Here is a 27,978-nt window from a genome sequence, read left to right as displayed (position 1 = left end):
GGCGAGAGGGAGGGTGTCGTGTCTGGGTGGAGGTGGGTGTGAGTTCACCAGGCGTCGCTGCCAATGGAAACGGCAGACACGAGGAGCGTCGAGCCATTGCGCCGCTTCGCCTTCATGTCAGCTCCACTCACCTGCCAGGTGCGCAACGAAGATGATGACCATGAACGGCAAGCAGCACTTCAACATGCACCATGCGCTACAACCGAGCAACGAGAGCATGCGGCGGATGTGCCTACCTGCCCCGCAGGTACGTCTCGCACTTAACTGTTCACCACTCTGTTATACTTTAAGGTCGCTCCAACATCCCTCACTCCCTCTCCCACCCCACCCCAAACTTTCCTCTTCCACTCTCCCTCTCTCTTCCACATGCCTATCCAAGCAAAGCTGCTGCTTTCATATTAATGTTCCTGACTTGGGAATGTTCTTTAATCCGGGAGTTGACACAATTCCCTACTGACTTCCACATGCGCGCTCTCGTCTCCAGCTCCAGGGCAATATATTCAGCGGCTTTGATGAGAGTCTCCTGGCCCGCGCTGAAGCTTTGGCGGCGGCTGACATCGCGTCTCACGCCAAGAATCACCCATTCAAGACGGACGTCACCTACCATACAATGAGCAGCGTGCCCTGCTCCTCCTCGTCGCCCACGGTGCCCATATCACACCCGTCAAGCAACTTACCCTCGCACCATCACCATCACCTGAGCCACCAGACCTTAGAAGGAGATCTGCTCGACCACATTTCCTCTAGTTTATCGGTCAGCGGCATGGGCGCGCCACCGGACCCGACCGCCCAAGCTCACCAGCACCACCACCTGCAAATGGGTCACCTGCACCAAGCCATGGCCATGGGCCACCCTCACACCATGTCGGTCCATAACGGCATGGCGTGCATCAGCGACGTTGAATCCGATCCCCGCGAACTGGAGGCATTTGCGGAGAGGTTCAAGCAGCGCAGAATAAAGCTCGGAGTGACCCAGGCGGACGTGGGTTCGGCCCTCGCGAACCTTAAGATACCGGGCGTCGGGTCGCTAAGCCAAAGCACCATCTGCAGGTTTGAGTCCCTGACACTTTCCCACAACAACATGATCGCCCTCAAACCCGTCCTTCAAGCCTGGCTGGAGGAGGCTGAAGCGGCATACCGGGAGAAAAATGGCAAACCGGATCCTTTTAACGGCAACGAGAGGAAGCGTAAGCGCACGTCTATCGCCGCTCCGGAGAAGCGGTCGCTCGAGGCGTATTTCGCCATCCAGCCGCGACCGTCGTCGGAGAAAATCGCGGCCATCGCGGAGAAGTTGGATCTGAAAAAGAACGTGGTTCGGGTTTGGTTCTGCAATCAGCGGCAAAAACAGAAAAGGATGAAATATGCGGCGGTGCACTAGTGTCTTGATGGCAAAGTTGGACATTTTAGGAACACCACAGGGATCTAAAATATCTTATTTTAAAACGTATATAAGCCTATAAAGACTCAAATTTCTTTTTGCCTTCACTTCGTGTAGCCAACGATTTTACACAGTAAATTTAATCAAACTTTGGCCACCATTTGCAATACACTGTTCATGTAACTCTGCAGTAATATTAACAATGTAGCACTTAATGTGTAATTATTTTATCGATCTGATTGTGATTACACACTGTTATTATTACTAAATTAATCATGGACATAGTAATGTAAATTCTTGCCTATCATTTTAGTTAAGGGTTAATAAATAAAGGTTTCAATTTAAATCACCAAACTCGGAATAAAATGTACACAAAATTAAATGAAAGGCTACTAGAACTTGGTTTCAGTATTATCACACGTGAAATTATATTCTGAAGTGTGTACTAGTGTTTTTTGGTATTTAAATATTTATTTATACAAATTACGCACAAGGTCTTATCACATGGAATGTCATTTGAAAGTTGGTTTAACGTTTGTAATATTGTTTTGAATGTCTTGTTGTAAGTGACTGTATATATGATGGAAATCACATATTCTCACAAACTCTTTCGAATTGATCATCAGTTAGGGATGATAATAATAATATGCAAAAACTGATGGTGTAATGAAGAATGCTGCTATTTCATTTGCATTAATGTAGCCACTACAATCACTCTCGTGCGTAATCTTCACTTTACAAAATGTGTGACTTTGAATGTTATTTAATAAACTGTTGATTTTTTCAAAGCCTTCTTGAGTTTTATTTTAGTGTGTTTGCAAAAATTAAACGTATTATACTTCAGGTCTATCAATGCAAACGGGCAGATTTTGAGGCCTTTATATTGACTACGTCCTATTTTTACGATTTCATTTTGAAACAATAATTTAATTTTAACTAAATACAGACTAGAAATAGTATTCATCTAGTTGAAATTCCAATGATCAAGGAAAAAGAATCAAACAGATTCACTTACGCACGTAGCATAAATTTTACATTTTACATAAATTATCTCTGACGACAGCTAGACGCGTTAAAATCATTTTAATATCCTAAATTGTTAAGACTTGTGTTGTTTTATTAATAAACCCAAATGCTCAATCGATTAAATATTTATGAAATAATATAAACTTCACAACCTAATGTAGGCAATAATATTTAGATAGACCTGGAAGAATGGACAGTCTAAGCCAGAATCAAAACCATCATCTTTTTCCTCTTTTCTAATTTAAGTTGACAACCTCTTTAAACAGACCCCGTTGAATAATAAATGTCTGCCACGGCTTTGTGCAAAGGGATTTGAAATTATTAAGTAATGGCGATGCAATATTAATTGTATATTGGTATAAAACAGGCAGAGAGCTGAAGGGAGAGTTGTTAGTCTTACAGGCTCAGGGGATGAAGAGAAGCTCTTCAGGTAAGATTATGATGATGATAATAATGCTCACACTCAGCTGTGCTATGATGTTTTTTACTTACTTTCTGCAAAGCGCACAAAAAGACGACTCCATTTAAATTTATAAGTGTTTTGTTATTTTGAAAATAATGATAAAAGGTTATTCATTATATATAGTCAAATATAATTAGTTCCCGCGATCATAAAGAAACACATTGATATTTCCTAATATTGTATGAACATAATTCATTCCGCGTATTTAACAATTAACGTATTTAAAACAAAAATATAATTATATGTAAAGCTGTTTCACTGTATTATTTTAACTATTTTTCAGTTGTTGTCTATAAATGGTTATTTTTTAAATTATTTATTTTAGAATAATTTTAGCTGTTTATTTACTATTTACTTTTTGTAGCTATTTTGTGGAAAAAAATATCATATAGAATTAATATAGATTATTATCGCAAATGTTTTAAAATTATATATTTTTATTCTATTAATTACAGTGTAATAACACAACAGTATGTTTGGTAACACGGAATTCCACAAAAAAACTTTTTAAAGCATGAAACCAATATTCTAGATTAATATTTCTCCGAAGCCGTGCGACATTTTTTTTGTTTTACAATCAAAAGTTCTAAAAATACATAATGGGTCTCAAGAACATGTTAACTGCGTGGTTTCAATAAGTACTCAATTATAATATAACAATGGCCAACAGGAGTATATATTAAATAATAGTAAATTGTAGTAAACCAGACTAATGATGATAAGGATGTGGGCTACATTTTGATGTGAGAAAGAGCTTTATGAATAATTAAGAGCAGTAATTTAACTTTTGTTGTACATCATAATCCTCAAACAATGGTGTAAACCAATCTAAGTTGAGCACAGAGCAGGGGCATGTGGCCAATGCTGGAGACTAAATTATTGATAAACTATTGACAGGTAGGCCTATAGACAACTCACGTGCTATGGCACATTATATGGCATTTTTTTAACTGCGACTGTATCTTTAATCGGTTTAATTTATGTTTAGTATTCCTCACTTTTTAACCATATTTATTTTAATTTAAAATAGTTTCTGTTGAGTCTTACATTTTGTATTGCAAAGTAGATTTACAATATTTTAAAGAGAAAAACGCAAAAACAGTAGCCTACTGAAAAGTCCAGATGGAATGCGTAACCTACATTAAGCTTTTTTTAATGCCTTAAGACATTTTATTTTATTCTTTATAATCTTAATAATTGTACTGGGAAGAGTTTTATCTCCAAAGAAATGTAAGACTCCTATTCATTTGAAAAACATTGAAGAACCTTTAAAATATGATTGTGGCTTTCAGGTCTTGAGTACAGGAAGCGACATGTGTGTGTGTGTGTGAGAGAGAGAAAGAGTGAATGCTTTCATTTCACAGTAAAGAAGATGTGACAGAATGAGGATGGAGGCCATGCAGGACTGTCTTTAGAGAGATGCGGCGAGCCCATGCTCCCTCTGCGGCACTAGCGCTCGTTCTTGTGCCGGGTCTGAGCACGAGAATGATAGTCAGGACGCATGCGCTTTAATAATTCATAGCGCCAGCAGCAACACATGAGACAACAGCCAATGCGTGGCGGAGAGTGCGCCCGGTGCGCGTTTATTAGTCGTTTCCCATCATCATCACACGCCAAAGCACCTTAGGCATTTGCCTGCGGTGTCTCAGAGAGATAACTCACGGGTTATCCAAGGGGATACTGTTACCGGGAAACCTGAGTCCGTTCTTTAGAGGTCAATTTTGGACGATTCCACCAGACTTTCGGTTGCGCTTTGTCTGTTTGTAGTGCGTTTCAATGTCACCTTTCTGTTTGGGCTGTTTGTATATGAAATAAGAACCCAGTCTCACGGAGTTGCGTATAAATAGCACGAAGTGTGAAAATCGTGCAACTTCCCACCTAAATTGTGCATCTTTTTTTTGTCGTTTTATTTATTGGTTTCTCTTTTTTGTTGTTGCTTTTTTTTAACATTTTCGCTTGGGTTTAGAGTTAGAACAACTTTTTGTTACCATTTGCGACCATGGCTTCAATATAGACAAAAGCATGAAGAAACCTGTATATAAAATAACCTCCTTAAGCAAATCTCCAATCTAACCCTAAACCCAAGCGAAAATGATTTAAAAAACAGAAAAAAACACTGAGAAACCAATAAATAAAACGCCAAAAAAGATGCGCCGTTTAAGTGAATGGGAAGGACTGGCGTATAATTTGCATGCCAAAGTGGAATTTGGCGTATATATTGCACGATTTTCACACTTCTTGCTATTTATACGCATCTTGAGACTGGGTAGGAAATAAACTGAAGACGATATATAGATATGCACATAAAGAAACAAATGCTTTAGGCTTTGGTTCTGTGTAGATGCAACTAAAGTTTTCTTCAGTTTCTAAACTTGCAGTAAGTGCGTCGTCTATAAATGGATAAAAAAGACCAATTTCTTAAACGGAATTAACGTTGTCGGCAAGATTTTAAATGCTAACCTCGTAAATGAGATTTAAAAACAAAAAAAAACTCAGATAATAAAAAATAAACATAAGAAATTTAAAACTAAAAAGTTTTTTTGTTCCCACTTTATATTTGGTGTTTTAAACTACTGTGTACTTACATAAGAAAACATTCAATACATTGTAGCCTACACATGCGTGTTGTTTAGGGGCGTGGATTTAGGGATCAGATTGAACTTGTAATTACATGCAGATACTATAAATTAACAAAGTAACAACATGTATATTTTATACATTTTCTTTCTTTTATCATAAGTTACTGCCGTTATTTGACGTTTTTGGAAAAAAAACTTTTGGTAAAACTTTATTTTACGGTGTCTTTGTTACACATGTTATGTAATTATTATAGCAATAACAGTTTGTTATGCATAATTACATGTAACTTATCCTAAACCAAACCCTAATCCTAACCCCAACCCTACAGTAAGTACATGTTGTTGATGATTATTACTTAAATATAATTACACTGTAACGCCTTAAAATAAAGTGTAACCAAACTTTTTGGGGGGTAAAATACTGGCAACAATTTAAACAACAGTAGCCTAAAACATCAATTAATATGCCACTACTCTGACAGTTGTTCATTCTTAACTGGCCTTGCATTGACAGATTGCGACTGCAAATGAATTCATTCGTTTTTAAGCTCACACATCAGAGAAGAGTAGTGGGCCAAGGGTCTTCAGCCCTGCTCCTGGGGACCCACAATGTCCTGCAGAATTTAACTCCAATACCGATCAAACACACCTGAAAACACGCTTGAAAATTTAGACAGGTGTGTTGGAGCAAGGTTGTAACTAAACTTTGCAGTAGAGTGGTTTAAACCACTGGACTAGAGGGGCGGATTTGATTAAGTTAACCAGGCACTGAATCGACCCATTAAAATGGACCAGTCAATAGAAAAAGTCTCCATGCATTACAAGAGAAGCAAAATGATTTAGGATGCATACACTATAAAATTGTAATAGTGTTGCCCCCGTAGTTATAAACTCGGGTATCTGATCATTCACACCCAACTAAAGGCTTGCTAAATTGCGGGATGTGTGCATGCTTGGCTCTTGAATTGCCTCTGCATTAAAGCTGTGTGCTTTTATCATTCTACATGTTATCATCAACATCCACTATGGGGCACTTCAGTGCTACCATAAAAAGTAAAAGCATTTACAGTTTAATCAACATACTTGTGAATATTTCTATATCCGCTTTTTGTAGGATTCACCATTTTTTTAGATATAAATTTTTTATTCGCCAACCATATTAACAGATTATAGCATTTATGCTGACTGTTATTGTCCATAGTTTGTTCACTAAACCTGCTAATTGCACACAAAACTGTAAAACACTATGGATTTAACTGAAAAAGCTCACAATACCACCATCAATTATTTCCCTTTTTTACTATAGTCCACTTGAAAAAGTAAATGAACACAGCTAAGCAAATTCAAACAATGCATGAGTCAGAAGTACTGCCACATCTTACTGAGTCACAAAAAGTCAGTGTGATCCCCAAGGTGCATTATAGCTATGTTGATGATGATGATGATGATGATACATGAATTGAAGAATCGCTATTGCAGTGCATTTTTGGATTAAATGAGTGCACTAAATAATGGCCTGTGTTGTAACAAACAGCACAAAAATCAAAAGCAGAAGCCACTGTTGCCCTTTAATCTTGAATCTGAAGTCCATCATTCTACAGTGAGGAAGATCATTCACAAGTGCAAAACAATTAGGGTGTGTACATCCCATACACCCCAAGGTAAGACAATGCAAAACTGAAACAACAACAACCACCAAGTGCTACATCTCAGACTCTAAGTTAGCACGTTAAAATTGAAGACTTAACAAGTATGTCTTATTTTGTAGGATTGACAAGAAGAAGCCCTATCTCTTTGATAAGAACATCACCGTGGGTTTGCAAAGTGGGTTTGCAATTGGAAATAACGAACTACGGAAGGGCACCACAACCAATCAGAATCGAGGATCCTAGAGCACCGTGTCTTAAGACTTGCTAAGGACCAGACTATTTTTTGTATGATGTCCCGATACGTAAACACATTGAATTTGTGTACTTTCTTTTTTACGTAACTAGTTTGAGTCTCTATGTTTAAGCGTTTATGTTAGACTGATGAGCTTCGCATTTAACTCCCCAGATGTCCTCATTAAAGGTGACATAGAATGATTGAACGGGGTATTTATCCTTGTTCTGTGATGTGACATGTAGACAAAAAAAATTTGTTTTGGGTCTGTAATGCCTTAGAAGCTTCCTAAAAACCTCTCTCAGATAGCTCTATTAGGGTGGGGGATTTTAAACAAGTGGTTTTGCACCTATTTGGCTCCCCCTGTTGGCTTAACTTGCAATATCATCACTGATTGGCTGACTTTGCTGCCACTCAAAAAATGTAGCCAATTATTTTAAAGTGGAGGGGCAGTTTGATGCCTGTGATGTCATAAGCATCAGTTTTTCAGATTGGGCCGTTTTCTGGCTGACATTTCTAAAAGAGGAATTTCTATGAGACTGAGATGTTTAGCACTTTTTGTATGTTTGTGAATGTGGGTAGGCTACCATTATTCAACAAAGACAAGGTAAAAGTGGTTTTTCATTCTCTGACCCCTTTAATTTCTTGACTGTATGTAAAGGTTCAAACTGTGGCTATTTTTCTTTATACAAATATAGAGAAGTACATGTCATAGACCAAAGACTTTCAGTATTAAACTCATGATTCATTGTAGTTACACTAAAAAATGCTTGGTGGTTTCAAGGGTTGGGTAACATATGAACAAACCAAAACATTGGGTTATAAATAAACCTATGCTCTTTTAACCCATGGCTGGGTAACAACAACTTAGCATATGTCCATTTATAACTTGTCAATATTTTACCGAATCATTAGTTGAAACAACCCAGCATTAGTTTTACTATAACATGATAATCAATGGAAACAAAGAGCATTAATGCAGGTATAGCATGAAGGCAAAAACTAATTTTGTTTCAAACTAAATTCACTTTTTGTGCACCTGTAGGGCCTGAGTTTTGTTGTATAGGAGTGAAAATTACATTTTGGTAGATAAATAGATAAAGTTGGAGTGCACTCTGAATTCTGATGGGTTGTTTTAAACCCAATGCTGGGTAAATACCACATGGACATAACACATGTTTTTTCCACCATATTATACAGATTTGAAAAGCTCTGTGTCCCTAATTGGCCAGATAATCTGTATGTTGTGATTGGCCGGAATACCTCTGACGTCAGATGGAAATGTGACGCTCCGTACCATGTTTAAAAGATTCGGTCACAATGCAATGCTAACTTACAGGCTGTATTATGATAATGTCGCCCTTGTCCACGTCAACAGGCCCTGGAAGTAAACTGTTGCCTACAATCAGGGTATTTGTTGTAGTCCAAGAAAAGAGATTTACGTTGGAGACGATAACTCGCGTCATCATTTACTTTGGGGTTTGTACCTTTTGTACATCGTTAACATGTACTAATACACACTTACACACCAAAGGAAATGTGAATTGGATAATAGGTGCTCTTTAATAACCCAACACCTATTGTGTTCAATATTTACCTAGCATTGGGTTAAAAAACCTTAGCAGCATTTAGAGTGTATGTTTATGAGATTATGGAAATGTATTTTACATAGTGCATAAAGTAATGTATCACAAAATGAACCACAAAACAGTATTTGATGGTGGAAAATATATTTATTTATTTCTCTTCAGCAACAAATGCATTTTAATGTTAACAGAAACAAGTCCATGTAAGCAAAGGTCTTTTTTAATAGACAATATAAATATATTAAATATATAAATTAATACAGCACAGCTTCATTTCTTTGATTTCATGGTATTTCTCTTTTGGACACATTGTTTCAGTTTCATCAGAAAATCAGACAGTTGGACTTCAACCTGGTCATCTGCAGGTTTACACGTTTTCTGAAAGACAGCAACATGACATTTTTCTCTGGTAGGATGAAGGTATGATTAGAAATGTGCATTCTAGTGTGTTTAACTTACCATATTGTGCTGTTCATTTATCTTTTTCAAAGTCCTTATTAGCTTCTTGTCTGTGCGGAAATGTTCAAACTTGGACCCAGAGTGCCCGGAAACCTTTCTTATCAATTGATCCTCAGCTTGGCAGAAAAACAAATCCTGATAATCAAAGTGACAAAAACAGGGTTAAATCATATTAGGGAATACTGTATGACATAAAACAATCTCAACTTTGGAATCTGAATGAAACAAAACATATTGAATGATAAATGGAGTACTGTTGGTAGTAGGTTTAATTACAAAGAATTTATGATGAATTTATGTATTTTATAAAATAAGATGAAAAATGGGCCCCCCAGGCACCATCTCAGGACCTCCAGTTTGGGAACCACTGCATTAAAGCAAGGGGAACTGGGGAATAATGGTATGTTGCACTAATGTCAAGTTGGACTTTTTAAATGTTGCCCATGGGTACAGCAATAGTAACAGTCTGAACAGTCTGTTTATTATAATCATTTCATTTTAGGTTGAAACCTATGATAAGCAGGCATCCATTGTGACAACATGCCTCACAATGATCATTAAACACAACAAAATGAGCCTCACAGCCGAGACTTAAAGGTAGGTGTCTAGACAGAATTTACACAAAAAAAATTCTCTGATCATATTCTCATATGCAAAACTCGAGTAATTTCAAATTATATGCAACTGTTTACATGTACAGCAGCTCACCTTACAATCGCTATGGTGTTTCAGATCACTCACAAAGATGTCATCCTAAAAAAACAGATTCAAGAATACTGGAATAAATACGTGAACAGATCTAGACAGCTATTGCTATGATCATGTAAGAAAGTTTAGTCTTACCATGGGATGCTTCGAAAGCTCTTTCATTGTGGCATTCAATTCATCGAAAAACTCTTTAAACAAATCCTGTTTTGTAGGAGCGGCCGAGACGCACATAGCTACAAAGGCCAGCAGTAGCATGGTGGTCCCAGAAGTCATCATTTTGCTTCAAGAGATTGGTTTCCTTAGCTTTAGTTTTTCGAATCCCGAAAGTGAATGATTCGTCTTCAACAGTGCTCTGCATATATATACTCTCGTGAAATTTCCATTGTGCACAGTAAGCAAGTGCTTGCAAACTCATGGGTTGATTGGTTAAGATGGGGTTGATAACTTGTGGTTCGCGTCTGTCATATTGCCCTGATTTCGTCGAAGAGCGGAATCGAGAAAGATAATTTTTTAATGATTTTGAATAGCTGGGCTGAGCGTTGACCGTGTTTGGTTGTGCAAACAAGTTTCATTACTGCAGACTTTTAATGATCGATACTGATAGCTTTTGCTGCAAAACGTGTGCTTTTGTTATCAAACAGTTAAAGGGTTTTTAAACCCTAAAATGGATGCCTGACTAGAGTCACTTTGATCAACTGAAGTTGAGATACACGGATGAATGCATGGCTGATGACTAATAACAATATGAAAGTACCTCTGAAATCTAATTGTAAGATGCTGACTGTTTTCAAGGCAATACTACAGCAGTTATTTATCTTCGTTTGTGGTCATTTTTGCATTTATAAAAAAAAAATGTAACTGTTAACATTAGTTAATGCACAATGACTGACATGAACAATTGTATTGGCATTAACTAACATTAGCAAAGATTAATAAATGTTACCAAATACAACCTTATTGTACAGTATTACCATGCCAAATTGTTTCAGAACCATCTATTTTTTTTATTCACAATTTCAGTTAAACAAACACGTGTACAAACTGTACAACAAGAATGCAAATGTTAGCTAGCATTTGTTTTCATATTCATTGCACTTCTGATCTGGGAATCACGGGGACGAATCTCTGATGCCCTTAATTAAGACTTCACATCAAAATTGAAAAACTGATCATAAATCAGGCCGAGACAAACATACTGTTTTCTGATTGTTACTTATTTGTAATGGGTTTTTAGTGCAGGTAAGTGTTAAGAGTGGAGATGCTGCACTTTATTATCTCTGAACACTGGTCCTTGTTCTTCTTGATCCTGTAGAAATGCTCCACATAGTTGGATCGTCCCAAGAGCTCCACAAAATCCTCGTCATGGGTGATAACCAGCAGCTGGAAGTTGCGCTGACGAGAGCGACTCTTGATTATCCTATGAATAAGAAATTTTGTACATTTGTTTAGATCTGACGTTGGACGATGTAGGTGCTCAGGTGTCAAAGTTCAACTCTAAAGGGGTTTCTACAAGAGGTTTCATTTGGGAAACATCACGAGGAAGGGATATGGTGAAAAAAATCAGAAAACAGGGTCCCACATACACTACTAGATTTGCTATTTGATTACGTGTACATTTATAAAATCTAAAATTCTCAAACAGTGTGTGTTTGTGTGTGCATGCATAATCCAAGTTCATGAATTACAAATAACAAATAATGTGACACAGAAACAAAATTGTATTAAATTAAATAAAGACTTACTCCACCAGGGCGTGTGCCAAAGACTCTATATTCTCTCTGTCTAAATTGGTGGTGGGCTCATCCAGTGCCAGGATCCCACAGTTCAGACAGAAAGTCTCAGCCAGAGCCAGTCGTATTATGAGAGAGGCAAGAACCTAAAAAAAAAAAAACAGATTTTAAAACATTTCGTACGTTTTGTAGGTTTTTAAAGAAACAAAACTTTAAAAAGTTGGTCACACTTTTTTTTTAAGTTTGGCATCCAATAGGAATGTTGCGGTGACGAAATTGTCCCACCAGTTAATCAGCGCGTGACAAAGCCGGTGATACCGGCATTCAGCCTTGCGCATTTTACACGCATGAACGTGAATAGACGGGAGGTGATACGAATTATGCGAATTCAGTAGCTTAACCAGCTTCTGCACAATTGAGATATTCAACTCAAGCGGAAAATTAGCATTGCCGTAAAGTTAATTCCCGATAGTAATCTAGAGCAAGGAACATGATGCTTTGCTTCTGACGTGTTAGTAGCATAAGGGGAGATCCACATTTCGCGTCTTTCCGCTTTTCCAATGCGCGGTGACGCTCCGGTAGCATGTGCCGTTGCTAAGCAATATTTTGCCTTTGGCCGCCATTCCCACAGATTCAGTAATGTGTATCCATGCATTATTTTGTATTTGTGTCAAAATTATGATAAGCTGTTCCTCCATATTAAGTTAATAAGGATTGATCCAGGCCCTGTTTACACGTACATGGTTATTTTGAAAAACGGATACATTTCCCTTCGTTTACATGTAAACGGAGAATTTTCCTCCGAAACCGATTCTTTCTGAAAACTCTGAAACTTTATGTGGCTTTCACATAGGAAGCGGTGTGCGCTGCGCTCGCCGCTTGTGCTCTGCTGGCCAGACCCGAGTATTAGCTCTTCGTCCATTTTGTTTGGACGCCCCGTTTCTATTGGCCGTACAGGTAATTGTCACAGAGTGCAGCGCAAAAGTTAAACTATTTTGAACTTTGACCGCGACGAGAGCGCAAGCTGCGCCCGCGCTTTGCTCGACGCAACAACAAACCGCCCTCGCGCGGCGCAAGCCATTGAAATGAATGGGTTTCATAGCGCAGCGCAGCGTGCACCGCGTCCTATGTGAAAGCCGCATTAGGCAATCAACGTCAAAGTATGCGCCAGCGCTCGCACCTACGTCAAAAGTGCAACCTTGTTCAAAAGAGGAAGAGATTCATTGCTGTTGTTGCTATTTTCGGGATTCTAATTGGCTTACGTGGGCTTGAGCTTCTCGTTACACCGCCACCTACAGGTTTGGCATGCTCTTGATGGCATATATACATGGGTATGTGTAAATGAACACTTTTCTAATCAAACATGTGTGCACAATGTTATTTTTGAAACCGGAGAGGTTAAAATGTCCGTTTATGAAAATATTCGCCCATGTGTAAACATGACCTGCTGTTTGGACGCAGCGCCAAAGGAACCGACAAGAGGATTTATTTAAAGTACTGTGAGCGCAATTTGAGAAATCATACGGAGAAGTCTAAATTCGACTCGCTCTCACGGTACTTTGACGTCATCTACCTGTCAGTTCTAGCGGCGCAGCATGAAGTCGAACAAACATTTTTTCAACTCGCTGTCGCATATGGTCATAATATTAAATGAAAAAAATTATGGGTAATAAAACCTTTTGTCCTGCACTGCAGCGTCCCCGCATGTCCAAAGCTGCGTCTCCTTTCACCATTACCACTCTATAGTTATATGTCCTTCTTTTCACCCCGGCAGAGGCATTCTCATCTATGTCTGAGCGTATCTCCACATACTCAATGTCTGAAAATATCACAGTCCATTTATGGACAATGGATTCAAGCAATCAAGCAAACATTTGCATATTATCACGTAGGACTTAAAAAAAGTTTCAACTAGTAGTTTAAACTATTCCAAAATATTTGCAAATGTTTTTTTTTTTTTATAAAAAATTAACTGTTTATATAAGATTTACAGTATGATATTATTGTGCTTCATAATATACATTATAAAGATAGACCTTGTCCTCTGTATGTGCTCCTCCACAAATCTCTAATGATTTTATTAATCTCCTCCATCTTCATGCTGTGAAACTTCATAATTGTTCTGTAATAAAAAAAGATACATAATAACCAACGTTCTCTATTTTTCTAGTTATATGCATACATCTAGGTATGTAATCAAGATATACAGTTTATATAAAATGTACAATTTTAGTCAAATAAAAACATTAAGCATTTGACAAAACTTTGTACTGTGCCACATATTGAGTTTAATTTTAACCATGACCATAAGCTTTTTTTACATACTATTTATTAGAAATGATATTAGAGGAAATGTTTTTTAGTATGGTAAGCCCTATCAAATAGCCACATCTCCTTCAGTCTGCGCAGACAGCAGTGATGCTATCATGTGAGAAGAACCAAGCTTGTTTGATGGGTAACACATTAATATTTCATTACCTGTAAACTACTTAACCAGGCTGGACAGCTGTCTGTTTATGATGCCCGAATGAATAGCTATAGTGTGCATTGCAAATGCTAAAACATGATATCAGTCATGTATGCAAGCACAATTCTTTACACTTATGAAGGGATTTATGAAGGTTTTGGGTTATTATTGGCCAATGAAGACATTGAGAGAAAAGTGAAAATATGGTGATCGTGATAGACAATCTATCACAATCACAAATGAGTTTCCACAAAAAAAAAATAATAATATGCATAGGCCCTATTATGTCATGATGGTTTACTTCTAATGTGCACAATGCAATTGTGGGCAGATTAATGTTAAGTCATAACTGCATCCTCTGTAACTTCAGAATCACTAAAAACTTTCGGTTTGGTTGTGTTGGTCACATAGTTGACCATGCTTTAGTGTCAACTGTACATCTATTTAAACTGTAAATTAAACAAACAAAAAAATGGCTAGTAAGCATTAATTTTTATCTCACTTATATATGGAAAATGATAAAATCAACATTAATGAGCAATTGAAAATTTAGGCAATTTTATTGCACTGCAGGCAAGCATGACGGCAGAGCGGTTCAGACACCCACAGAAAGGCCTGCTGATGTCAGTTCTGTGAAGGATTGATACTGATCTAAACAAACCATCATGACCTAGGACTTCCTCTGTGTATCCCTGATAAAAAAGAGCGACAGCATTTCCACTGTCATCATTAATGCTGACTACATTAATTGATACTGATTAGATTTTACACTCAATACGTGCAAAACAGAAAGAATTGCATGAAAAAAATGCATCCTAAAATGAGGACAAAGCAAATCAATGTGCATTGATGATATAATGTGTGTATACTATGATATAAAGATAATATGTGACTCTTTAGTCAGTGAAATCCAGACTGAAGTATCATAATGTAATAATGAAATGAAGAGCATCATTTTGATTTCAATCATTGATTTCAATCTTTGACATGATCTTACTCAGTCAATATCAAGAAGTTTAAAGTTTAATATAAAGTTTAATTTCTGTAAATGTAAAGTTTATTTAAAGTATTTGAGAAACTGAAACTACTTAAACTTTTATAAATTGTACGCACATTTGTGCGCAAATATATTATTGGATATTATTGACCATGCTGACAAAATGTACAATAATATATATATAATTGTTAAATTTTCGGGTAGTCCCTATGATTACAAAGGCTTCTTCGGACTAACCATCCGCTGATTCAGCCTCGTGACGTCTGAGTTCGATTTCCTCGAGTTAAGGCGAAAAAAGTTTTGTTGCTTCTGACTGTCTGCTGAACCACATCAAACCAAACCCACACACAACGGTTACCTGAAGTTTCACAGCAGAAAAGCCCCCAATGACAAACTTACTGGTCTAGGGCTTTGTAGTATATATCCAGGTCCTTATTGGCCAACTCTGTGGTTCTCATGACAATCATTTTGTCTCTGTAGCTATCCTCAGCCCGAGAGTACTTATCCTCACTGAGCTCCTTACGGAAACGCATGATCTCGTCCTCGTAGCCCCTCTGCCGGCCGAGAGCCACGCTGCGGGTCTTTTTGAGATCCTCCAACTTTCGCTCCACTTCTCGACGCTCACTGAGATCAGAGAATGCAGGCGAAAATTAATGTTACATCTCACACTTCTTTTAGGCCTGCATGATTTAGCTGACTTTAAGGAGCAATCTAAATGTATGATGTAACCTTTTGAACTTCTGAAACTGTGTCAGGACTACCTATCATGGACAGACATCTATAAATGAGCAGAATTTATAAGTGATCTCGTACTTGCGCAATTGCAAGACCTGCATGTTTCCCATCTCTTTCAGCAACACCTCGCGTTTCCGGGACACCTCCTTTAGCTCTTCCACCCTCTTCCGTAAGGTCAGGTTATCCTGGAGCCAGCGTTCCTGAACCTATCAAAACAAACTGCAATCATGTATCCACAAATACATTGGGAAACAGGTGAAAATGTTCTTCTTTTTAAGAAAGACAGATCATGTAAGCAATAACAGATCACACGTTCAGTCACATATCAGCCCAGCTAACTAACTCTATGAAACTATGCTGTTAACCAAAGCTACTTGCACTACAACGTATACATTAAATTTCAAACCAAAAGGGCGATACTTTGCTGAAAATTCTGGACACAGTACTCTGAAAACCATAAATGCATATTTAAAATGAGTTAAAATTGGTTCAAATAAGTCTCTGTTCACTATAAACTCTATTAAATTCTAAAAGTTTAAAGTAATTACACTACTTTCAAACACATATACATTATAAGTTTTTCCTGTAAAATAACTGTAAGATACTGGCAGCACAGCAATCTACTGTTTACTGTACAGTTTATGACTGTAAACATAAATACAGTATATTTCTGTATTTTCTTTACAGTAAGATACTGGCAGCACAGACGCCAGCAATCTATTTTTTTTACATTATTCATACTGTGAAATTATAATAAGGTTTATTACTGTAAACTTAAACACAGTATATTCCTGTATTTTCTTATCTTTACAGTAAGATACTGGCAGCATAGACGCCAGCAATCTATTTTTTTACATTATTCATACTGTGAAATTACAATAAGGCTTATTCCTGTAAACGTAAACAAATTTTATTTCTGTATTTTCTTTACTTTACAGTTAGATACTGGCAGCACAGATGCCAGCAATCAATTTTTTTTACATAATTCATTCTGTGAAATTACAATGAGGCTTATTACTGTAAACTTTAACAAATTTTATTACTGTCATTTCTTTACTTTACTTTCAAAGATCACAGTTCTGCAAGTACACGTTTGTTCCCGCTAAGATGTTATGGACAGCAGACTTTCTTTTGTGTCCCAGCAACTTATTTTAAGGACTACAAAACAATAAATTGTAATACATTATGATATGGCTTTACTAAATCCTTGCATTTGAGACAGAAGGTGCGCCAAGCAGGTTTCACGAGGACTTTTCATGTGTGTATCGTCATGGAAATAATGGATTATAACTTATCTTAAACTTAGAAATATAGTAGAGATAATGGTTTTATGTGTACTCAGAAGACCTGATTCACTGATAACTGTGGTGTGCAGGGCTGTTAATGATAACAGGATACAGCGTGCTATGAGAGGGATTGTTCATTCGCATCAGTAAATTAAAGCCAAAAATATTCACCAAGATATATTACATTTAATGTATTTTTGACTTTTTAATTTCTGGGAATATTTAATACAGAATATGACAAATAATGCAAGATACCAAAAATTCTTCTGCGATCATGAACAACTGGAGGGACTGACTGGCAGCCGACATCTAACTCCACATTGTAAAATCAGTATTTTGTCTCTGATAAGCCCTCAATTAAACTAATAAATGTGACCATTCAGTGCATAAGATATGCTGTATTCACTGCCAAGACAGACACAAATATGGCAGCGTGCATGGCGTAAGTGACGTCTTTGGTACACATGAATAGAGCTTTCAGTCTTTTCCATGGCACTTACATTAATAACAATCTGAACACCCCTACTTTCTAGGGGTGTGACGAGACACTTAATCCACGAGACGAGACATGAGATTGGGTTCACGAGAACGAGACGATATTTTCACACTTTTTAAGAAACCCTCAATGATAAAATAAATGAATAAGAAACTGAAATCACGTTATTTTTAAATGTTTTAACTAATCAAGGACTGGCCCTAACAATTATTTTGCTAACTGATAACGAAGTAATTTGTTATTTTTGGGTAATAAAAATAGACCCAAGTGAGCAGTAGCCTTTAAAATTACATAATAACGAAGATGCAATAATAATTGGTTCAAATAAAGTATTAAAACCAAGTTACATTAAACAACATTACATTAACAAACACATTACATTTGTGGTCTATAAATAAAAAGAAGTATGTATGTATTATAAAAAATGCCTGCAGGGGTCGATAATGGACTCGCGGACGCTATCTTGACTTTCACTTTCACTTTAGACGGGGAGAAACGCTTATTTTTAGCCAAACAATGTTTAAATCCATTTTAATATTTAATATATGTCCATTTCTTTACAATAGAAATGATACAGACACTGTCATTTCTGATCAAGAACATGCAGACATTAAATCATGCAACTCTGAGTGAGGGTTTAATCTGCTAAGAATTCACATCTGACACTGATCAACAGACAAACACAACGCGTCTCAGACTTCACACAAGTTCCCAAACGAACATTATTGGAAACCCAAACAAAAAAGCAAACGCAGTAAAAGACAAAATATAATGCATGCACTGTAAAAGGGTCAAACAGAAAGCTGCATCCTCCGGAGGTCGCATATGCAGGCTTCATACCTCATCAAGGTTTATTTCAGTTAATTATCTGAGCATTACATTCGCAAGTCATGGGCAAATTACAACAATTCGTCGCACGAGATCTCGTCACACCCCTACTACTTTCATTCAAAAACCTCCAAAATAAAAGTGTTGACTAACTTTGACTTGTTTAATTGTGCCATTAATGCATTTTGCACAACAACTGCATTATCCTATTAAATTAATGTAATTAATGTGATTGACTTTAATGTTCAATAATGATAAATGTTCAATAATGATATTTTTTTTTTATATAACATTATTAAAAAAAATATATAAAAAATCTCTAATATAACGTTGAGACTGTCACATTTTAAACCATACTTTTTCTACACAGAGGAGGTTACAGGCACATTTTACCGTACTGGGGTTTGGAAATGTTGTGAGCATTTCTTATACGTTTTAATTCCACAGATAGCAAAATGCAGCAGCAACAGCAAAGAGCCAGACGCTAATGACTTCTGCAACTGCGCTGTCTGCAGATCAAAAAAGTGACAAGGATGCAGCACAGAATTGATAATATTGTGCATATTAAACAGATTAAAAGACAAATAACAGATTAATGGACGCTTCTTTGATTTTGAGGTTGCATGCAAAATCCATTTGGCTCAAAAAAAAAAAAAACAAGGGGACACGTGCCGCCTCAGTTTGAGTAGGCATGACGCCTCTGACAAGATGCAAACAGCTGCGGGAAGGCAAAGGGTCTGAAAGGGTCTTGTTTTTTGTAAGGTAGGTACATGATATAATTGTGCATTTAGATGTTTCAGATATTCCTCTTTGATGAAACTTTGTGTTGCTTATGAAGTTTGTATTCCTTTACAAATTAGCATAACGATATACTACTACGTCTACAGCAGTGGTTCTCAAACTTTTTAGCGTGCGGCCCCCCTTGTGTACGGCGCATTCCTTCGAGGACCCCGCAAAGAAAATATGACAAAAACAGTTCTAAAACTCAACATTTTAATAAAAAAACATATTAAATTATACAAAGTAGTGCTTTTGGTTTGTATCCTTATTTTTTAGGTTTGATTACACAGAATTCATGATAAATTAATGTATTTTATAAAATGTCATAAAACTGGGCCCCCCTGGCACCATCTCGCGGCCCCCAGTTTGAAAACCACTGGTCTACAGTACCGAAAAGATGCTTTATGGAGGGTGGGATCATGATTTCAGTGCTATAGGCTACCGTTAGAATTTTCGTAAATCAGATACCCCGCCTTTAAAGTAAAATACTATTATATGCCAAACAGAGCCCATCAATTCAGAAGATAAAAAAGTTTTGGTTAGCACCTTCTGAGTGTCAATGTCTTGCCGAAGGTTGCCCATGTCCTTATTGATCTTCTCTCGTTGTTTTTCAGCCTCATGTAGCTGTTTTTCCACTTCCTGTAGCTCGGTTTCTTTTTGCTATGCAAGAAAAAGGAGAATACATCAGATGAAAAAATCCTATACAGAAAGAGAAGAGAGAAAGTGATTTACCTCTTTATAGCCGTCTTTGCCCTCTTCAATGTACCGAGTGATCTCTCTTTCGATTAGAGCCAGGTTTCTAACTTTCTCCTTGATTGCATTTATCTAAAAGGAAGTTTAAACAACATTAGTTGGCAGATAAATATAGCAGATAAATAAACCTGTCTTCCATTGCAATGAGCATAAGCAAGTTTATTGAACACCTTCTCCTGTCCTTCCTCTTGTTTCTGTCTCCTGCGCTCCCCCAGCTCCTGTTTTTCCTGCTGGAGTTTCTCCAGAGTCACAGCGAGTGGAGACAGCTGCTCCTTTGCCTCCTGATAAACACACAAACCAAACACACCACAATAAGAATATGATCAACATGAACTCTTTCGTAGTTTAAAGCCCTTATTTTGTAATATTCCAGGATGGAAAATAATACAAAAGAATGAAAATGAATAAACAAAAAGGCACTAAACACAGTAAACCAAATGACCACTTGTATTGTGTTCATAAAAGTGAATGTTTGCCTCTTGACATCAGCTAAACCGTTATTTGATAATCAGAGACAGGGTTGTCCCTCACCCGAATGTCTCGATGGAGTGTCTGGATCTCGGTGGAAAACTCAACACATTGCTCTTCCAACTGCTGACGTTTCTGCATGTCACTGGAGATCTGCAGCTTTTCTCCGCGGATCTCATTCACATTGCTCCTCAAGAGCTGGATCTGCTCCTGCTGGTCCTGGATCAGTTTCCGCTTTAGGTCGACCTTACTGCAAACTGAACATTACATTGCACACATTGTAATCATGGAATGATAATGATGTCCAACATTTTCAACTTCACAATCATTATGGTTTACATAATATATAACATTTACATTTATGCATGTGTCAGATGCTTTTATGCAAAGCAAATTGCATTGCACATTAATCTATACATTTTTTATCAGTATGCCTGTTCCCTGCTATCAAACCTACAATCAACATAGGAAAAGTAAAAAAAAGTTGGAGGTATGACTTATGAGTATTTTTTGTGCCGAATACTCTATGTCAGGGTTTCTACAAAGCTTGTAAAGTTTCTTTGACTACTAAATCTGTGACGTCACAACTTGTGGAGGTACAGTGGAAGTCATTGTAGGGGCATCACCGAAAAGTGCCAATCAGAGTGAACACAAGTTCACACCCATCAACATCAAAACTGCAGGCGGTAAATAAAAAAATGCAACAAATGTCCGTGTTTTGTTGGCAAAAGTTCATCAAAATTTATCCAAGGATAATGCGCCGATCTATTGTGTATGTTGCATGCTTGTGACTTGCTCCGCCCACTGTACACCTCCAGCAGCTTGGCTGTTTTCGGAAAGAAGAGGGATAGCTGATCTTTCTTTTATAAATTTTACAACATTAAAGACTCTTTGGCAAGATGAAGGATGCAATACTAGTAGGGGTGCAAAGAAAAATCGAAGTATACGAAAATAATACCTGGACAATATCGATTCTGAAATGTAAAGGCGATATTATGCACCACTCTTTCATGTAGTATGGAGGACCACAAGAGTCATGCAAAATGTAATAAAGAACTTTAATATTTAATAACTACCTGGACAATAAAAATATCAATTAATACATTTGTTTAAAAATTAATGAATGAATCTATAAATAAATAGACAAAGTAACAAAAAAAAGCATTGTTACATTTTATTAGGCAATAAAAAGTGAGACTATAAAAATAATGTAGAAATGAAATATTAATCCATTAATAAATAGTTTAAATTAATATAACTATTTTGAAAAACAACATAAAACACTCAATAAGTTCATCATTTTAAATTGCATTTACAAATTCTTAATAAATAATGGAATTTCAAAATGTATTTCAAAAAGCGATTTAAAAAGAGAAATAAATAACTGGATTTATAAATTGAACTACAAATACAGGTTTACATTAGGCATTTAAAAGGGCATTTCCATTTAATATTTCTGTTTTCATTTCCCAATGGTTCTCCTTATTCTTTTCGCTATTTGATTTGCTTTTCATTTTAGCCTCTCTATTTAGCTTTTCTGTGACTCTTTGGGGTCTCATCTGAGAACTATAAATCTGCGCATGACCTACAATCAGAGCCAATCAGCGAGCTTGTTACACCCACCTGGCCATAGCTAATTTGCATTTCTCATTTGACCATTTGCAAGGACCCAAAGAGTCATGGAAAAGCAAAATAGAGAGGCTAAAACGAAAAGCAAATCGAATAGCGAAAAGAATAAGGAGAACCATCGGGAAATGAAAACAGAAATGTTAAACGGAAATGCCCTTTTAAATGCCTAATTTAAACCTGTATTTGTAGTTCAATTTATAAATCCAGTTATTTATTTCTCTTTTTAAATCGCTTTTTGAAATACATTTTGAAATTCCATTATTTAATTAAGAATTTATAAATGCAATTTAAATGTATGAATTTATTGAGTGTTTTATGTTGTTTTTGTAAATTGTAATATTACTTTGAACTATTTATTAATGGATTAATATTTCATTTCTACGTTATTTTTATAATCTCACTTTTTATTGCCTAATAAAATGTTACATAATGATTTTTTTGTAACTTTGTCTATTTATTTATAGATTAATTAATTAATGAATTATTAAACAAATCTATTAATTGCTATTTTTATTGTCCAGGTAGTTATTAAATATTGAAGTTCTTTATTACATTTTGCATGACTCTTGTGGTCCTCCATAATGTACTACGGCTCTTTGATCAGTAGAAAGTCCTTATCAATTTAAAATCACTGTGAGTTTGAGTGATTTATAACATGCAACACTTGTCAAACATAAACATTATACATATTCTTTATTATCATGAAAATACTTGAAAAGAACAACGATATAAATATGCTTATAGCCATTTCCTAGAGCTGCCAGTGGTACTTCTTCTGTGGTACATTTTACATTTTTGCACGAGAGTGCCCTCTGGCTTTTGAATGTAGTGGCATTTCGCTATAATTCATTGACCAGCTTAGCAAGCAAATTGCACGATTTATCGTTACGCCCCTCATAGGTACCCAATATTTACATGAGATTGGAAGAAACTGTGCGTTATGTGACCTTTAAGAATTTTCTTTATGTGCTTTAAGGAATAAGCCGCTGATTCGGCTACAGCAGTGTTATGGTGGTAAACGTACTGGTGTCCAGGCGGTGTTGGGTCTCTTGTTTCTCCTGGCTGACCTGCTGCATGCTGCGACTGAGATCGACTCCCTGCAGTTTGGCTGCATGCTGAGCAATCTTCCTCTCTACATCCTTCAGGTCAAGCTGAAAACATACAAACCAAAAGATTTTTAGTACACTCTGGATAACACCTACTGACCCAACCTATATTGGGTGTTTTTAAACATGATGCACTTAAGTAAAAAATACATGTGTATAATGTTCATACTGTGAAAATACATGTTGTATTGTATGCATTTATTTATGTATATGCATGCACATAATTTTACTCTTGACCGTGATCATTTGATTTTGCACATCATTATCGCAAACCAATAAATATTGCACAACTAGTAAAAATGTAATGTTTTACCCTCAGAAAATGATTCAGACTAGCTGAGATATCAAAATGCTTGGCATTTAAATTTGACTACAGTGGAAATCTGACAGTGTACGATGGTCCGTGACTCAAATCTGAAGTCATTTGCTGGATAGTGGAAATTGAGTATGTGGGATCATGAACCATAGCAACCTGTTTATTATGTTTATCTGTGTAACTTAGGTCTGTTTGAAACAACTTGAAAGTCCATTAATTCTTTTCAGATTTTTAAAGCTGTAGTGTAATACTGCCTTAAGCCTGGAGTTTAGTCTGTTTTTTACATGTACACAAACATACGCACACGGTCGAACGCAGAGCCTTGCAAAGTATAGTTTATTTGACTTGTACGTGTACACAGACGTTCGACACATGCATATAATGACAACATGCAATGCATCTCCTGGGCTACATACTACATTCTCCTGTAGGCGCGTATGCGACCTACACTTAATGTATGCAGGGTTTAAATAATCTGGCGGTGTGCATTCAGTACAAGTGCACTCTTCTGATGACATATTTCGATCTTTATTTGTCTTATGAAAGGATGGACACACAAGCATGTGGTTTTAGTGATATTTTGTATTTAAGTGTCTGTGTTAGTAATGACCTGGTAGCGGTCCATGAGGGAGATGTCCTGCAGACAGGCCTTAGCTATGTCCTCCTCGGACATAAGGGTGGACAGCCGTGTCTCTTGGTCCTCTATGTCTCCCTTTAGCCTCTCGATGTCTCGATTTGAACTTTGGAGCTTGTTCCTGAGCTCTGGCAGCTCTTTCTCCTGAAGCTCCACTATGGACTGTCTGAAAATTAAACGTTAAACATAATGTTTTAATATGAATGAGACAAAAAAACGAACGGTAGTAAATGATAGAGTGATAGCTGAACAAACAGAAGATTGGATGGATGGATGAATAGATGGAGTGATATTATAAAGAAGTCATGGGCTTTTACCTGATCGGCTTGAGAGCCATCATGTCATCCCGTTTGCGCTCTTTTCTCTTTAGGTCCTGCTCAGTGTTCTTCAGTTTATCCGGGACGAGGCGCAGTTTGGACTGCATGTCGTTGATGACGTCCTGGAGCTCGGCCTCTGATGGGAAGACGCGCTGACATACGGGACAGCATGGCTCGCCCTCCTCCGTCAGCTGGCTGATAAACTGACTGTACACAGCTGTGGCACCTGCCAGCATGGCTGTGAGGGATGAGAATTAGGGAGACAATTACTATAAGATTACAATATCAGATTTAATACAACAATGTGGCTGTATTTACTCATTCCAATAATTTCATTATTATTTAACAATATGCATGTTGATACTTTTAAAACCAACATTTCAATATGTAAACACTGTCTTAACTTGTGTTTGTGTTTTTGTGTTATCAAAATATGTTTTTTATAAGAATTTGCAAAAACATAAAGACAAAGGAACTGATTTGGATATGACAGGTCCATCCAATATCTGTTTAAAATCAGCCTACAATATGACTAAAATGAAATTAAATGGCATGACCGTTAATGGAAATGGGGGCAGAAGACGTCAAATACGGATCATGTTGCTATCACTACGGAAAAGTGAAATGTATGTGCATGCAGTTTAGTCATGCAGTTATTTTTAGACCAAACCGGAGGTCTAAATCATAGCGGATTTTCCCTGTTGAACTATCATGACAGCATTAAGTCAACCATGTGGGCAGCGTAACATTGACTGTTATTTGAAATCTCAGCTTGCTATATTTAAGATCATATATAAATATATTAAGGGTGAAACAATTACATAAATAGCCAAAAGCTCAATTGCAGCTGTCCATTTGTGCCAAATTCTGTGCATTTCGGCAATATGTTTGGGGACCAAGTACAGTACTGAATCAGAGATCTTATAATTGATAAGTTGACGTGTACTTCGGCTATTCATTTTGAACTCTTTTAATAACAACATCACTCCTATAATTATTTGTTATTTACATTATATTATTTAGTTTAGTGAATGTTAAAAATGTACCGTGCAGCTGTTTCACAGAAAGTGTAAAACTTTAGTGTAAAGTCTATTAATCAGCAATAGTTACCGCAATTACAATAACAAAGGTGAATAATTGACAATTATGATTTTTGTCATTACCGTCCAGCCAAAATTGTATCCACTTATTATATTAAAGGTGCTCTCCGTAAGTTGAGAAATTTCTAACCGTTACTGACACCAGTGGCCGTTATAGAAACTGCAGCCAGTCTCATGCTCGTTCTCAGTGGGCACACTCGTACGAGCATGACCACAACAACCAGAGTTGCCGTAGCAACCACAGACAGCTCATTGAGATTCACCAGCATGTTTACAAATGTAAGAAAAGTTACAGTACTGTAAGGTTATTGTTTGACAGACCATATTTTAGCAAAATGTTGCAGTGCTACTTTATATTTTCAACAGAAGTCTACTTCTAAAAGTTTTGTAACACGACACTGTAAAACACACTCCCGACACTCACAATCTTAATGCACTCGTGCTCTGAATAAAGATAATTCATATAAGAAAGTAACTTTTGAAATGGTCCTGTGCTACATGCTATTGTCAGCATTACACCACAAAATAAATGCTATCGTTAGCATTACACCACAAAAACAATAACATAATATATTACAGATGCCCTGTAACTATGTCTTACCTTTGCAGTAAAAAGGAAACCTGCTCAAGGTCTGTTTTCATACCCAGCGCTGACCGGAGCTCCCTCCAAGAATCAAATGCCAATCCGATGCAATATAATATAACAATATAACATGTGTTCATGTTTCTCTTGTCTTTTCCCCGACGCCGGTCACGCACTATTTTGGCCGCACTAGATAAGGATTTTTTTTTTAACTTACGAGGAGTTTTCGTGAGTGTCTGGATTGTGCTGGAAGTTGGTCACTTCTTTCCGTCTACAGAGTCCATTTGAAACATGCTAGCGATTGCATATAACTTACATTCAGCCCCTTTAAGTTTTTATTAGTAGTATCTTACATAGTTATTACTACTTGTTATTGTACCTTTTATCAGGTAATAATACGTATCTGTCCATTTTGCATGAGTTCTCAGTTTTGTGTTGTATTGTAGTGTTGTGTAATGGTCACATGACATACAGATTAATCAAAATAATCTGTAAAATAAAGCAATAAGCCCCAAGAAGCAGTGGGTTACCAGTGCATTTTATAACAGCTAAGGGGCGTTGTTAGGCACTATACAATAAATATTACTCTTCCGCCAAACAAAGTAGTTCCTCAGAATCAAGTGTGACTGAAACAGAGCGCAGTTCCCAACCAACACAGACGCAGCAAAGCCTTTATGATTTCATGACATACAGTCTTTGCTTTTTACATAATTTTTACATGCATTAGACCAGGGCTTCCCAAACTTCCTATTTTGCAATTCCTATTCCCAAACAGGAATAATCTACCTCAATCTCTTATAAAAACTATAAATTTACCAAAATACCTTATGATATATCATATCAAAATCTTTGTCGTTGCTAGTCATTAATTGGACTAAACTGTCATTCACCTCTACAAACAACTGACTTACTGTGACCCACCTTATCTCACTGTGCGACTATTTACAAAATTCTGTATAAGTCCACCCCTTGTAAATCGTATTCGTTTTTTTCCCCATTAAATTTACGCATTTGTCAAACACTTTTATCCAAAGTAATTATGTGCGTTCCCTGGAAATTAAACCCATGACCTTTGCACTGTTAATGTAACAGTCTAACAATTGAGCTACAGGAACACCATAATTAGAACTGAAGATCTTAGCCTCTATGTGGGCGTAAGAGTGACGTACCTCTCTGTTTGGAGCATTTCTCCAGATCATCCTGCAGTTTGCTGAGGTCTGACTGAAAGTCTTGACTTCCACACACATTAAACAGCTTCTCCTCATAGTTGCTCAGCTGCTCTTCCTTACGCTTGATCTCTGCTGTGAGGTGGCTCTTCTTCTGCTCACCAGATGCCAGCTCTTTGCTACAGACGAAACATTAAAGGAGTTTTAACCCTGTTAAAGCCTGTTTCATGTTCATTGTATCAGCCACATTTACAAGTAACAGTATTAAAGGTCACGTTCTTCCTGATCCCATTTTCCAAAATTTAGTTACATTTTTATGTTAAGCATAAAAAAAAATTCATTGCCAGGCGATATATTTTCTTTAACAGAATTCCCCTTTCAAAGCCTACAGTGAACGGCCGGTTTGGATTACAGTTCTCTACCTCCCGAATGAATGACGTCAATAAAACAGTTTTTGACTAAACTCCGCCCACAGGAATACGCCAGTCGCCAGATAAGCTCAGCTGA

General features: G+C 36.9%; 3 protein-coding genes across 3 annotated transcripts in view; 1 reads left to right on the top strand and 2 right to left on the bottom strand.

The window, feature by feature from the left end:
• The first annotated feature begins 26 nt into the window (after positions 1–26).
• On the top strand, positions 27–1,399 carry pou4f3 (POU class 4 homeobox 3). The gene is made up of 2 exons (XM_065287816.1): positions 27–247; positions 485–1,399. The coding sequence occupies exons 1-2, from the start codon at positions 152–154 to the stop codon at positions 1,376–1,378; spliced, it is 990 nt and encodes a 329-aa protein (XP_065143888.1). The 5' UTR covers positions 27–151; the 3' UTR covers positions 1,379–1,399.
• A 7,675-nt stretch (positions 1,400–9,074) lies between these two features.
• il13 (interleukin 13) lies at positions 9,075–10,632 on the bottom strand. Its single transcript, XM_065287249.2, has 4 exons — positions 10,216–10,632; positions 10,081–10,125; positions 9,373–9,507; positions 9,075–9,291 (listed from the first exon to the last, which is right to left on the bottom strand). The coding sequence occupies exons 1-4, from the start codon at positions 10,354–10,356 to the stop codon at positions 9,184–9,186; spliced, it is 429 nt and encodes a 142-aa protein (XP_065143321.1). The 5' UTR covers positions 10,357–10,632; the 3' UTR covers positions 9,075–9,183.
• A 428-nt stretch (positions 10,633–11,060) lies between these two features.
• The window catches only part of rad50 (RAD50 homolog, double strand break repair protein), a 31,726-nt gene continuing 14,808 nt past the window's right edge, over positions 11,061–27,978 (bottom strand). Inside the window, exons 13-26 of the mRNA XM_065287248.1 lie at positions 27,475–27,650; positions 24,623–24,860; positions 24,282–24,471; positions 23,274–23,400; positions 20,684–20,877; positions 20,323–20,433; positions 20,132–20,224; positions 19,946–20,059; positions 16,088–16,215; positions 15,674–15,898; positions 13,847–13,932; positions 13,487–13,629; positions 11,823–11,956; positions 11,061–11,497 (exon numbers count right to left, since the gene is read on the bottom strand). Coding sequence (XP_065143320.1) covers positions 11,311–11,497; positions 11,823–11,956; positions 13,487–13,629; positions 13,847–13,932; positions 15,674–15,898; positions 16,088–16,215; positions 19,946–20,059; positions 20,132–20,224; positions 20,323–20,433; positions 20,684–20,877; positions 23,274–23,400; positions 24,282–24,471; positions 24,623–24,860; positions 27,475–27,650 — 2,146 coding nt within the window. The 3' untranslated portion in view covers positions 11,061–11,310. The remainder of the gene's footprint in view (positions 11,498–11,822; positions 11,957–13,486; positions 13,630–13,846; positions 13,933–15,673; positions 15,899–16,087; positions 16,216–19,945; positions 20,060–20,131; positions 20,225–20,322; positions 20,434–20,683; positions 20,878–23,273; positions 23,401–24,281; positions 24,472–24,622; positions 24,861–27,474; positions 27,651–27,978) is intronic.

The sequence above is a fragment of the Paramisgurnus dabryanus genome, chromosome 18, assembly GCF_030506205.2.
Source record: "Paramisgurnus dabryanus chromosome 18, PD_genome_1.1, whole genome shotgun sequence".
NCBI lineage: Eukaryota > Metazoa > Chordata > Actinopteri > Cypriniformes > Cobitidae > Paramisgurnus > Paramisgurnus dabryanus.
Note: the sequence above shows the minus strand (reverse complement) of the source record. Positions and strands in the feature narration are given on the sequence as shown.

Coding starts and splice junctions, on each gene's coding strand:
- pou4f3 (XM_065287816.1), top strand. CDS start 152: ATGATGACCATGAACGGCAAGCAGCACTTCAACATGCACCATGCGCTA. Junction 248..484: donor TGTGCCTACCTGCCCCGCAG/GTACGTCTCGCA, acceptor TCTCGTCTCCAG/CTCCAGGGCAATATATTCAG.
- il13 (XM_065287249.2), bottom strand. CDS start 10,356: ATGATGACTTCTGGGACCACCATGCTACTGCTGGCCTTTGTAGCTATG. Junction 10,126..10,215: donor AGCTTTCGAAGCATCCCATG/GTAAGACTAAAC, acceptor CTGTTTTTTTAG/GATGACATCTTTGTGAGTGA. Junction 9,508..10,080: donor AACACCATAGCGATTGTAAG/GTGAGCTGCTGT, acceptor TTTGATTATCAG/GATTTGTTTTTCTGCCAAGC.